At 46.9% G+C, this 14,658-nt stretch overlaps 1 protein-coding gene across 1 annotated transcript in view; it reads right to left on the minus strand.

Annotated features, from left to right (window-relative positions):
- Positions 1-14,658, minus strand: part of SHANK3 (SH3 and multiple ankyrin repeat domains 3) — a 362,955-nt gene that overhangs the window by 143,357 nt on the left and 204,940 nt on the right. The window contains exon 15 of the mRNA XM_040596580.1: positions 7,424-7,537. Coding sequence (XP_040452514.1) covers positions 7,424-7,537 — 114 coding nt within the window. The remainder of the gene's footprint in view (positions 1-7,423; positions 7,538-14,658) is intronic.

Here is a 14,658-nt window from a genome sequence, read left to right on the forward strand (position 1 = left end):
TCTGCAGCACACCCACCTCCCTCCCTGTAGATGTCTGAACCAGGGCACTGCAAGAGCATCCCAAGTCTCGGCTGCTTCAGAGGGAGGAGACAGCCGTACATTCCCAAACGGCAGGGAAGCAGCTGCAGGAAAACCCAGACCCTGTATGTCTGCAAGTGCTCTTCAGCCCACCCGTTCAGATACAGCCTAATTAAGTTTGTGAAGAGCTTCCCTACATTTCTCTCCACAAAGGCAGACTTGTACATGGAAGCAGATAAACAGCACAGAATGTTTCCTGAGGAGATGGTACAGCATCTCTCCAAACAAACACAACTTGAGAGAGGCAAATAGTAGCAAGGTGATACCCAACAGTCTTGGGTTTCTACCAAGGCCAGGTTTCAGGCTCGCAGTGCACAGGAGAGCTTATGCTCTGTTCTCACACCTTCTTTCAGTCCATGGATGAGTTACTGTGACAACAGGCTGCTCGCACATATGCATCAAAGCATTTGGCACATTCTGCTTCACACACCCAAACTTGTCCTTTAATTTCTGGGTGTCGCTTCCTGAGAGCTCAGCAAGCTCTGTATGGCAGGTGAGGGCTGGTTCCACCACTGAAATCAGGTGGGAGACAGACAGAATCTGCTGCGAAAGGTGATTTTGAAAGACAAAAGGGAGCGAGGGTCAAGGGAGAGAGAGACAGTAGCTCAGGGTGAAATGAGCCCAAATTGGACATTGACAGTACCGCAGGACTGGTAGATTTCAGGATATGTTAAGTAAACATACATTTTACAGTGCCTGCAACCTATCCCAAACGGCTATTTTGTCTTAACTACGGTTACCAAATGTTCCTCTGCAATTTTAACCAAATTAAAGGATTTTGCACTGCAGGTGCTTCTCCCAACATTTCCCTGGATAGCAGACTCGGGACTACTCTGTAATTAACCCAAAGCAAGAATGAGTTGTGTTCAAAGCGGAGGCACAGGCACTCCAGTGCCAGCTTCAGCAGAAAGTTGTCCAACAACTGACAAACCAGGTCCTGAAAAATTAATACTCATATTTCATTTCATATATTGCAAATACTCCCTAATGATATTATGGAGATGTGTGCGTGCAGGCTTAGCTTGTACAGAGTCCCAGCCCTATGAGCCGTTACTCAATTCCCAACCAAGAAGGGATCCCACCTTCAAGGCTTCAGTTCCCCACTGAGCACATGGAAGCTGCCCACATTTTGGATTTCTCTGATGACACCAGCACAGCTCCCAACAGCAAGTGTGTGCGCACAAAGAGAACAAGACAGATGTGAACCCACTTCCCTGGGGACAGTGATCAGAATGACAATCAGTTCCAGATCAGATGTCAACAGCTCCTTGTGCCGTAGCACTAACACTTCCCACATACTGGAAATGCCTTGTACGAGACACTCCAGGCTCACGTCTGCCTTGTGTGCAGACACATGATGCTACAGTCATCTCCTGAACCACTATAATATGCCTCATTATTTTGTTTCAGCAAGATGTTAGTTTGTAACTACCTAAAAGATTTTCTGTTAAGTGCAAGATCCTGCATTTTATCCTACTGAATTGCATCCCATTTCTGTTATGCCAAGTCATCCAGCTCCAGAAGTAAAACGTTCTCACTTCATAAGATCCCACAAAGAAACATTAGCAGTGCATTTCAGTTTTCTTTTGGCCACAGCTACTAGTGAAAGCATTTAATAGGTGAAATTGTTAATCAGCTAGTGATAGATGATGAATTTCTAGTGCTCCTCCAACATTTCCTCCAACTTTACTAATAATTTCCTACATGGCACTGTCCTGAAATTCAAGCAGGCTGGAACAACGGCGTTTCCCTAGCCAACATAGTCAATCAATCTCCTTTAGTACAAAAATGTTCCCGGACAAACCCCATTCTGTCCCACCCCTTTTCCCATCTTCCTCCATCTCTCTCTCCCTTCAAAATCTGTTTTTAAACACTTTCGTACCAGTGAACTCTTAAGCATCTTAACTGGGGTTGCCCAGAGTGCTCCCACACATGAGGTGCACCGTTCCCTCATTGGAATTTTTGCTAATGTGCCAGTAATTTTGCCTATTATTTTTTTTAAGGATGTCGTTGTCATTTGTTTGTTGGGGGCTGCAAGGGCAGGGCTGCCCCCAGAGGGAAGTGGGCCAGGAACCCAGGAGACCCTACAGCTGCAGGGCAGGGGCCTCACTGGCCACAACTCAAGGAAGGCCAGCACGACAGATCCAGAGATGGTGGCCACGTCCAGCCAGGAGGCCAGCTCATAAGGCAGTGGCATGGCAATGGGGCAGGTCTCAAGACAAGCCAGGAAGCCAATGTGCAGGCTGCGGTTAAGGCCAGGTCTAACCATCAGTGGGCAGGTCCACAGTCATAAGATATGTCTGAGGCCAAGCTGGGAAATCAGTCCATGGGTCAGGGTCTGGATCAAGAGGGTCCATGGTCAGCCACGGGCATGACTATGACTGAACTGAGGGCAGGACTCCTCCAACATAGTTCAGGCAGAGACTGAAAGCCACAGCTTAAATAGAGCTCCTGGGACCAGTGGTGTGGGAGGAGACCCCAGGTGAAGCTGGTCAGGGACATTAAGACATACTGGTGTCCTCAGGGCCCTGACATTGTTCTTCCCAGCTGGCAGTATCAGTCCTGCCATATAGCCTATCCATCCAACATTGTGCCCGCTTTTACAGGGAACTGTTCTGGTAGATGTGGACCTTTATCTCATTAGCTTTGATCTTATCTCATTCTCATTGCTTAATAGCTCTACATCCTCTTTCCTTACTCTTCTATTTGTACAGCTGAAGAATCTATTACTACTCCTCTTAACATTCTCAAAGTCTAGCTCAGCTGAGTTTTTGGCAAGTTGCATCTTACATTTATGATTTCAGATTCCCCTGACAGGGTTTTTTGTTGTGTTTTTTGGGTTGTGGTTTTTTTTGTTTGTTTGTTTTTTTCCAGGTGAATCCTAGCCTTTGTTCTTTCAGAGCTTTGCTTATTCCTAGAGGCCTAGGGACAATCACTTTTGCATTCCCTACCTGCAAAACTTCTTGTTTGCCAGGAATACATGTCAGGGCAGGTTTTTGTTGCTTTGACTTAAAATATTCATTCAGAATTCCACTCCTCTTAACTCACTGAAGATAGTCAGTTCCATTTACTTCATGACATTTTTCTTCTTTAGCAAATATAAAAATCTAGACTCTATCCTTATTACCAGGATATCTTACACCATCCTTTTCCAATGCAATCTATATGGTTTTATTCTATCTCTGTTTCTGCACAATCCATGCATCACACAAGTGTCCTACCCTCAGCTTTACCATTACTTCTACCTTTCCTGAAAGCACAGATGTGCTGCTCTGGCCTCTTCTTTCCCGTAACAGCTGTTGGACTGACCAAATCACTTGGTTCAGCTTCTTCCCCTCTGCACTCATAAGCTAGCATTTGTATTCTAAACACCTCAGCCTTATCTCACTGGCCACCATCAACTCCATCTGCAGAGAAGACAGCCTCTTCTCAGAGCAGTCTGCCTGCTTTGCTGTGACTTTCACCTGTCCACCTGCCTCACCTCTCATGTTCCTCAAGGCAAAGGGCAAAGATATGTCAACATCTATCTGATCTTCCTCCTCTTGTACCAAAACTAGCAATGCAGATAGCAGCCCATCCAGACCAACCCCCTTCATTTCTTTGTTTAAAGCCACTTTGATTCCAGAGGGACCAGATGCGTAGGGACTCTACCCAAACCAAGCGCTCCTCTCCTCTGAATGCTTTCAGTAGCCGAGTAGCAGGTGGCTCACCAGCCCTAGGAGCTGCCACCACTGCAGCCAAAGGGCTTTAGCTCTAGCAAAAGCTACAGGAGCATATGCCTCCTTCCCTCATTGATGATGCACATCAGGCAGCTCATGCTCAGTGACCTGGTGCTTTCTGACCCCTGAACCTGCGGTCCTTGGGGACATGCTGAGGAGCAGATGAAAGAGAATGGGAGGTAGACACATATGGGCTGGACATGCTGAAAAACAGTCACTAAAACCTCTGTTTCATTTTAGTCAGAAGCCTACATGCATTCACACTTGTGAAAAACCATCTTCCTACATCACCTGGAGACAAATCTGCAGTCTCTCGGGCACTGGTGCAAGTGCTGCCCACCTGTAGTACCTGTCACATCCCCTGGTGACACTTTGCAGCACCTCCACAAGTGTGAATGAAACTCCAAGTGGCTGCTTGACAAGTGGGAGTGGGAGCGCAGTCCCTCCGGTCTGAAGATCCACCAGTGCCTCTGCTCAGGGAGACAAAGCCATTCATTCCTGTGCAGAATAACGGCTGCAGCTGGAGATCCAAGGGGAGGCACTCCCACTGCCCACTACACATCACAGCCTCATCACAGATCCAGAGACAGGGAGATGTGACTAGCCAGTGTTTGCATGCAGGTTCTTATACCCACAGATCTCAGACTACTAACAGCTGGGAGGATCACCTGATGAGAATTGATCCTGTACTGGCAGAAAGACAGGGCCTGTTGCAACCACATGGAAGGCACAAAAATAAAAGATTAACTCCCTAAATCCAATAGAAATGTCACACCACTTTAAGTACAATATAGAGTATGGTATTAGAGGAGGTGCAGACAGGAACAAAAGTATGTAATGAAATGTTGGGCCTGATAACTAGAACGTCGATCTCCTCTCAGGACCTCAGGATGATAGAAGAAGGACCATCTCTATGGGAAGACGGGTGAAAGCGGAGATCTCCAACTCAGTAGGGCCAGAAGAACATACAGAACACTTGAGTTATTGACCAAAGGAACTCTGTTTAGGCCCCAGAGGATTTCTGCTCCACATACAGGAGATATCTAAGGAGACTGTCACTGGTAAGTGAGAAGCTTAAGTTGTTGCCTTGGGGCCTGTAACAGAGGTGGGCAACAGGACATCTTCCTTCAGAGTCAACAAGCACTGCACCGTCTACAAACTGGGACCTGGGAGGGAACTGCTGACCCAGGGGCACCCTTGGAGAAGAACTTGGCTCATTTATGTAGATCAATATGCAGCTCATGGCCTTTTCCATCAAAGCATGAAAATACACACAGGTTAAAGGAACATCCTAATACCATCTCTAAAATGTCAACCCTGAAAGTTGCACTCTCTGAATCTCAATGAAGATCACAATGACTTTCCAAGATGCTCTCATCCTTGTCACAGTCATCTTCAATATACTCCAACAAGAGTCTAGTCAGGTATCTGCCACTCAACCCTGGCACTTTCCTCAATCAATAAACACAGCTGGAGATGTCTGCAAGGCTAATGTGGCTTTGTTCCCCAGCAAAGTATAGACAGGCCAAAACCTTTGCACCAGTGCACAGCCCAGTCAGCTGTTAGGCTGTACCCAAAGTTGGAAGATAGACACTTTCCATTTCTTTGATCTTGATGAGAAGTGTCAGAGCAACATCGCGTCCATACAGCTCAACTTTCCTCTGTACTCAAACATCATGGCCTTATCCAAACTACCTTCTGCACAAAACTTGTACCTGAAAACTGGAAAAGTAAAAGTTGGCAAAAGCCAAAACCATGCTGGGGGACAGGCCAACAACAGTATGGACAGCTGGAGGAAAATGCTTGTGCCTCTGCTCCAGCTTTTTTGTCTGAACACCGCTGTTTTTCACATTTCGCTACACAACTTCAATTTAACCCAAACACCTAACATTCTCCAAGAAAGCACCCACCAAACACGAACTCCTAGATACAGGAAGAGTTTATAAACCATGTCAATTAGTCTAGTCTCTTTTTCTACTTAGCATCACAAAAGGGCAGGGCAAACAGCCCCTGCACACTGAAAAGGCTCCAGAGTACAGCTCCAAAGCAGCATGAGAGGGAGGAAGGTGGGACCTTCTCACTGGAAGTCCCAACTCATCAGCCCTAATCACTCTTGAAAAAGGAGGAATATCCCATTCAAGTCTTCACTATCAACAGGCATCTCCCATGGGTCCAGAGTACAGCGGAGTTCACACCACCTTGCTCAGGCAGGAGCCTTCCCTGGCCAGGGAGTGCAAAGGCCAGTGCAGAAAGATGAAGAACACACAAAGGTAATTTGAAGGAAGAATACAAATGAGTATTGGGAACACAGCCTGGAACTTCAGGCTGGAGAGCTAACAGCTGAACTAAATCAGAGGTGGAGGGAGAAAAGCTTTGCTGATCAGACCCTGCAGCATCCAGGTTTGTAATACAACCAGTGGAGTTCCACTCCCACTACACCCTCCACGGCCACACCACCAGGTCCCAAAGGCACCAAGTACGTTACCACTGGGACTGATGTGCAAGTGACCTGCCACATACTCATCACAGCACACACAGAGTTAGTGGCTCACTTACGGAATCCAAGCATCCTGTTAAGGAGATGCACGAGGGTGCAAACACATACATTTAAAAGTCTCAGGAAGGACTGGGATTAGAGCAAAGAAAAGAGTTTTGTAAGTGGGTTCAGGCTTCCAGAATTTAATTAAAACTAGTTGCTGGGCAAACAGAGAACTGTACTTTTTTGATTTTCTTTTCTCTTCTACCACTTAGTTTCCAACTTCGTAATCAAGGTCTAACTCTCACTTACCAGAATCCAGCTGTCTGAATTTTAAAGCTCATTTAATATGCAAAGTGAGCTTCACCAAATCTGTCAAGTCGGGGCTGCTCCTCTCCTCTCCTAAGTAATACATTTAAAAAAACCCCATAATCCAGATGTTCTCTTCAGTTGCTTTACACTGGGACAAGCTCAGGCTTGCCAAAAGTGTTTCCCACCCAGCCCTCAGGCTGGGAGAGGACTGCTGCCTCGGCAGCTGTCAGTGACAAGGGTTAAGTTGTGGTGATACACTCCGCAACAGCAGGAGACCCACTTAGTCATGGTGACCTGCTGTTTGGCACATGCAATCCACAGCTCCTCCTGACACTGCTGTCCTCCAGGAACAGCAAACTTTTGTTAGGTGGTGGCTGGCACTGGAGATGGTGGGTGAGGAGTGCCAGGGCTGAGTTACAGCCATTTTTAATGTTTTCTATCAGGCTAGAACAAACACATGTGAATTACTGTTTTCTTTTGAAGCCTCCTAAAATGTAATGTGGGGTTGGAAGTTCAGATCAACAGTCACACTCTCTAGCTCCATCACTCACTGCTACCTCAGAAGACCCTGCCACTGCAGCAGTCTCCACAGAAGGGACCGATGAGTGTTCTCCTCACGACAGTACCACACACCGTGGACCAGCATGTCTACCACTGGATGCTAAAATGCACTCAGTAACATAACCTAAGACCTTGAGATACAATTCTTCAGATGCATCCATTGCACATTGCAAAGAATGGGCAAACTTGGAGACTGCTAGAAATCAAATACTTCTGCATTTCCAGGTCTGTCTGGTCTATCTGCTGAGAGACGCTCAGATCTAAAAAACCAGCTTACCTTGCCGTGGATCATACTGTCGCATCTGCACCTCCTCGACACATTCTGCCGGGAACCAGCCAGTCCGTCCTTTCACAGTTCCTTCCCAAAAGCCACCTTCGCCAATACTCAGCACTGTGGAAAGAAACAAACAGGTATGTGAGAATCAGCAGGGGTTCCAGAAGAAGGGGAGGCCAGAATGGCCATCATACAGTGTTAACACAGTGGAAACATGACAGGGCAAAGCACAGAAAATCTGTCTGTGGTCAGGTGTGGTCTGGAGGAAGAAAGCACCTCAAGAAGCCTTCAAAGAGCCTCCTTCACCCATGTCCAGAAGAGAGAGAGTGTGGAAATGGCCTTCAGGCAGCCATGTGTTGCAAAAATGAAACAGCAAATTGGTAGCATCTGTCTTTGTAAGCAGGATTGTTAATGGGGGACCCAGACATGCTACCTACAGTGACTTCTGACATTCTCGGAGCAACAGAGAAATCACAGCCTCATAAGGAAAATGAGATGCAGAGAGCGAAATAAACTGGCCAAGGTGACGGCACGAGTCACTGAGAACTGGGGTGCCCTGACTGGCCCACGTTCAAAAAACCAAGAGCTGTTTCACTCTAAATGACACAGCAAACAGGAAGGTACTTCACTGTCACAGCAAAATTCTCCCAACCCATTAAGCCTTGTTTTTACTTGCTCAGAGCTTACAGAAACAAAAAGGAAGTCTTGAAATGTGCTCTGAAGATTAAATGAATTCAGAGTCAAGGAGATTTTAACAGAGAATCACATCAGGAGCGGTCTCATTAAACCAGGGAACTATCAGCTTGAACTCCTTACCAACTGCTGGCTGAAAAGGATGGCTTTCAGGTAGTGGGATACAAACTACTGAAGAGCTACAGAAAAAACCAGCACTTCTTACTACACCTGAAGAATGAACTGGGGTCCAAAGCAGACCAGCCAGCACAGTTCAAGATTACACAACAGTCTGAGGTTTCTGCTATGAAAACCATCACCAGCAAATGCATGTTTGATGTCAGCTCTCATCACCTAGTTCCCTGCAACTGGATCGCCCGCACCTTATACCAGCAGGCTCTGCAAGAAAAATCTGGACTGTTTCAGGGCATTTAAAAATGCAGCAGGTGTGACCGCTACATTTCCTATGACAACAGAGAAAATACTCGTCGTTCCCACAGCACCAAGAGAACAAATGTGCGCATAATACAAGAGAGAAGAAAGGGAGGAAAGAATCATTACCGGTCTTTCTGGATGTTCTCCATTTATAGATCATATCCAGAGTGCCCAAATATTACCCCTGTTTTATCCAGAAAATGGCTGATGTTCACTTCACTTGAATTCAAGCACTTACAAGGCCAATTAACTGCACCATCCTGATCCAAGAAAGCAGAGAAGCACGTTTTCAGGTTACTGTCGCTCACAACACTTTCCTAACACTTGATAACACAGTGGTCTGTGGAACAGATTGTGAAGTAACGTGTTAGATATAGTCTATAAAATGCTATAGATCAAGACAAACTGCTGCACATCACCAGAAGGCAATAAGCTTTTGATACATCCTTTGGAAAACATTATGGTGTAGCATTCATAACAGCAATTCATTTGACATCCAGACAAAAAAACACAAACACCCCAACAACCAGAAGGAGTCAGCATCCTATTCCGTCAGCATTATCTGGATAACGAGCTCTTGAAAGCAAGCCCATCACATCAAGGGGTCCCCTTGATTAGCACAGAGACACAGGGTTTCTCGGGACTTGCTTTGAAACTTCAGGAGTTGTTATAAAAGCCCTCAGTACAGAGAGGGGACAGTAAACTGGATTCATACAGCTCCTCAACAAATCCCTAGTGAAGAAAAAGGCTGATGTTTGGGGTATTTTACACTTGCATCATCTTATCTTATGCTTTCTTCCTATGGCTGTTTCTCCAACTTTGTCATCATAACTTAACCTTATGGCTTTTATAGCAGAAACTTCATTTTAAGCTTGCCTGTGGTCTGAAATGTAGTCAAGTGAATTTGACAGTTAAAGAGAGATCTGCTTCTCCCAGAGGCAGAGACCGCAGGCTTGCAGACAAGTCTCATGACCTGGCCCTGCACAAAGGCAGTGACCTTGGAGGCTGCTGGATGCTCTCTTCGGCCATCATGCAGGTCCCCGTAAAAAGGTGAGGAACCTCCTGTGGCTGGTTACTGAAAAGGCCCTTTGGCAATGGGATGACAGTGATGAGGCAACCAGCAAGTGTGGGAAAACCTAACTGTCTCATTCTCCTAAGGCTGCAATGCAACCAGCCAGAAGGAACGGAGCTGATCAGCAGTTATTCAGCTCTAGGTGAAAGAAACCACCAAGAAAATGAAAGCACTGGTATGACACGATCCCCAACAATGAGATCTTTGATCCTCCATAGGAACAGCTCTCGAAATAAACTCTTCAATAACAATAAAATCTGTCCCACAAGGCTCTGCAAGCATCCTATGGCTGTGCACGGTGTCAGAGCCACACAAACATCAGTTACTGCTTGTCTTCACCACAGCACAAGGATTCTGCACAATCCCCAGCATCCTATCACTCATCACTTCTTTACCTATAGCTTGGAACAGGCTGGGCACTCTGCAGAATGCACAAAAATGCCTGATTTGAAAGGGTGAGCCCCCACTCCCCAATAGCCATCCTCTCAGGTTACCTCCCCGTGAAGACAATCTCACCTACAGCTGGAACACAGCAAGGCACCTGGCCAGAAGGCCAGAAAGGGCTGTGGAGGCCAGCATGCTTGACTCCTCTCTCCTGGACATGTCTGCTTCACCGTAGCACAAGGAGGCAGGAGCACTGTGTCTGAATGACTAGACTGCTGTCTGTCATCTGTGTCTCATCCTGCTGTCCTCCGCCACCCCCAATGTCCCACCCTGCACCTCCTTCAGCATTCAGGCTTCACGTCTGTTAGCTGCACTGCTTTCTGCCCCAGCTGGTCACCTCTACACAAATCACTATGGGATTAGCTCTCTTCGTTAGAGCAGCGGTGCCTTCCAAGTCAAAGACCTCTAATGAAAATGTTTTCTTTTTTGCTGTCTCAATGCAAAATATCAGCAGCCCTGACCACACAGGGGTCCTTGTGCTCTTGGTACAGCCATCAAGGCCAACATGTCTGGGGAACTTGCTCCTGCTAGGCGTTCAGCACCCATCCTGAGCTATATGCAGGGCTAGAAGGGAAAGCTGCCCTTCTCAGGTAAGGTAGACAAATGCCAGTGGTGGGAATAGAACATAAGGGTTAAATCCCAGTTGGCAGATCCATAGGGCTTTCAGCTCAGGCACAAGGAGCGTGTGACTACGCACAGAGCAGCACACCTTGCCCTCAACATGGATCACAGTCCTACTGCCAGGCTGGGATTTCTGTTGCTGGTGACTGAGTGGACAATTTTTATATATTTTTTTTAATTAATCAACAAATAAACACCTGAATTTCTATGGTATTTCATATCCCGACTGGCAAAAGGCACAGACACATCTACTATCTGCCATGTGCTGCTGCCTTTCCGATTCAGCTCCCCCCTGACACTTCAGAGACAGCACTACCAGGTTTATCCCCACACCCATCACCATAGTGCCCGCATGTCATTCATAGCTAAATCCAAACACTAGAGTTAGCAATAAATTAACACTGCTCCATGCCAGCCAAAGCAAGCTCCCCAAAGAACAACTCCATGATTATTACCTGTATTTAGGCATTAGTCCTATAGGAAGCGAGGGAAAAGCAAGCAAGCCAGCCTGACTTTCAAGCCAAACAGGAGACTCGTTTCAGTGTCTTCTCTAGATCTTTTCTTAAGATGCAAATGCTCCTGCTCTCCAAAGGTTATGACGATGTCACAATTTGGAACAGACCCAAATCCTGTACCTTATTTCCCACTGCTCTCATCTATGCTTTACAAGGTCTGATAAAACTTCCCAGTGGAACATTTCCATTTTCTAGTACTTCAAATTTCCACTTCCAAACCAAACCCTCATGGAGGAGAGCTCATCCAGCTCTCCAGAGCCTTCTGTTCTGGCATTGTAATGCTGGGCTCTTCAGGCACACAGCGCTCCTTTTTAAGATTTGCTGCTGCTTGAGGACTGGAAGGACTGAAGTCTCACCCTGTCTGGCATTGAGCTGAACACAGATTTTAAGGTAACTGCAAACTCAGTCTTATTCTAATGAAAGAAAAAATTTGGAGTTGTCCCTATTTTGCCAGTTTGTCTCTGAGAACATTACATGAGACAACATTAAAACCTCGCTAAAGTCAAACAATATCCACTGCTCTCCCCTCATCCAGCAAGCCAGCCACTTCGCTGCAGAAGGCTGTCGGCTTGGTTAAGCAGAATTTCCCCTTCACAAATCCAGGCTGGCTACTCCCAGTCACCATCTTGTCCTTCATGTGTTTGGAAATGGTTTCCAGGGTTAGTTGCTCCATCACTCTCCCAGGGATCAAGGTGAGATTGACCAGTCTGGAGTTTCCCACACACTCCGCCTTGCTTTTCTTGAAAGCAGGAGTGACATTTGCTGTCTTCCAGTCATCAGGAACCTCTCCTGACTACCATGACCTTTCAAAGATGATGGAGATGTGGCCTGGCAATGCCACCAGCCAGCTCCCTCAGCACTCACAGCTGCACCTCATCAGGCCTGTGGACTCTTGTATGTCCAGTTTGTTTGAATGTTCCCTAACCTAATTCTCCTCCACTGAGGGTATGCCTACCTTGCCATGGACTATCCCCCAGGTCTCAGGGACCTGGGATTGCTGAAGCCCGGTCTTACCAGTGAAAGCTGAGGTGAAGAAGGTAGGTACCTCAGCTTCAGAGGTACTCATTCAAACTTTTCTTGACGTATACACATGCAACTTCTTCAGAAATGAGGTACAGAGAGCATGAACTTTGGGCTGGCAGGGAGAGGAGCAGATGGGTGCCAAGGAACTCTGAAGTTACAACAATGCATGCCTGGCACACCAGAAGGACAGCACTCAAAGCAGCAGCTTGGATTCAGCTGGACTTCAGCAGGGCCTGACTTGACCCGTGGATGCCATCTCCCAGCAGCCTCTCCCAGCAAGTCACTCCAAAAGCCTGTTTCATTTTCTTCTGCAAAGTCAGGCCCTTATCCTTTGGTTCCAGGCTCAGAATCCCCTGGGAGCCCACCTCACCTGTGACAGCCCTCCTCCCCCATGGGGGCCTTAGAGCGAGTGGGCAATACCACAGCAGTCAAGAAAAAGCCGGCACTGACAGGAGAAGAGAAATAAATGGTCTACTGAGACCTACAAATCATTGATGCAAGCTGGGCGACTCATACACACAGCCATCAGCTCTGAAGGTCACTGGTAATTTCAATAGCTATAAACATGGTAATGAGGCATATACTGAGTCATGTTGGGATGCGCACATGAAATGCTTAAATATGCTTTGAAGAAATTAACAAACAAGACATACTGGGGAAAAAAGTCTTTAATGAGGGAAGTCCTAGCTAATGAAGTCTGGATCCCAGACCCTGGCTGGTCAAGTCCCACTGCAGCTTCCCCAGGATCATGCTATAGTGCTGTTTGCTCCATGGCCTGAACAAAGAAGCCCAAGTGACTGCCACGTTCTCAACTTGGGTTTGCCTGCAAGGATCCTTCAACCTGCAGCTGCAGGACCCTGGAGGACAAGCCCACAGCAGCTGCCAAAATCATCTTGGTTTTATCTCAACCACTCCTGAAGGATCTCTTGCCAACTCCTCCACTCTCATACCAAATGTGTCTGCATTCCTACCTTCCCCTTTGAGGCACAAATCCATCTTCCATCACTGTTCTACCATGGACCTGACCCTACTTTTGCCCATGCCATTTGCAGCTTTTACTCATTTCCAAACACATCTTCCAGACCATTTTATGCTGCCTCCTACAGACTCCACTGTACCTGCAAACTTCTCCCTTGGAGAATCCACTGTAGCATCCTTCAGATCTTGTGGAAAATTCCCTCCCGAAATGATGCTTATGGACCCCAGCCAGCTGCAAATGACCAGGCAGCTGTCCTGACCAAAGACTATGCTTTTTTCCCCTTGTGTTCCTTCCATTCATTTCAATCCTATTTAACCCTTTAAAGCCTACATATAGAACCAGCTCAGAAGCATCAGCTCTTTAAGACCACCTCTTTGCACCCCATATCTGCATTGCCAGCTATTCTACTGTTGACTCTACAACCTGCAGTTCCAGGATCTGGTCCTGCCTTTTCTCTGTTGCACAGCACAAAGCAGGTCTCCAACCTGACAGGACTCTTGATGCTACCAAGATATGCCTCTCACATCGATTAGCGACACCGCAGGTGGCTGGGACCACAAAACTCTTTAGTTTGTTCCCATCACCTTTGTTCCTTTTGAAGCTCTCGTTTTCTTTTACTTCACAAGTTCCAAGACAAAAAACAAAACAAACAAAGAAACAAAAAAACCCAAACCTCACCAACCCATAGCGGCTATGGGTCTTCCCTTTCCTGAGTCCCTTACACACTGATATGAGATTACTCTTTTCCAGAGTAATCACAGAAGCTGCCTTCTCACAAAGTCTCTCAGATACAGATTTGCCCCACTTTGAGTTGTTAATTGTTTCCTCCCTATTAGAAATGTCACTCCTAGCACCCAAGCTGCTCATTTATTCATGAGGCTGGGCTCAGGCCAACCCTCGTCTCATTCACTGCTCAAGCAGAATCTTCCTCCTCGGTTTTGTCTCACAAGACAATTTCCCTCTCCTGCTCTGTTAGTGCAGGGATCACCCTGGCATCTGCTGAGGACATGGCAGCCACTGGCCCATTTCCCATAGCGTCTGCTCATGAGGTATGGTGCCCATCTTGCTCTGAGGAACACAGGATCTCTCTTCAGCATCAGAGGTTTTGGCATAGAAGGGATTCACTGCCATATTCCTCCTTCTAGCTTCTCCAGGGCAAGTCCCAAGGATGGCACCATGCCTGGAGTGCAGCACAGCCTGCAGAGCACTCTGCAGCTCTTGCTTGAGAAGCTGCAGGACCAAGTCACCTGCATCTGCACGGACTTGGCTTGACCCTGGCCTGCCTACAGACCCCTTCTGACCTTTGCACTCAGTGGTATCTTTTAAGAAATGTTTTGGTTGTTATTCTTGCCTAAAGCCCATTATTACAACAAGAGATGAGAGCTTGAAGACTAGGGTCCACTTGTGCCTCAGGGAATACGCCCTACAAAGGTTACTCTCAGGGCCCAGCTGCGGGGTCACCCATGAGCCGTGTGTG

This window comes from Falco naumanni, chromosome 5, assembly GCF_017639655.2.
Source record: "Falco naumanni isolate bFalNau1 chromosome 5, bFalNau1.pat, whole genome shotgun sequence".
Taxonomy (NCBI): Eukaryota; Metazoa; Chordata; class Aves; order Falconiformes; family Falconidae; genus Falco; species Falco naumanni.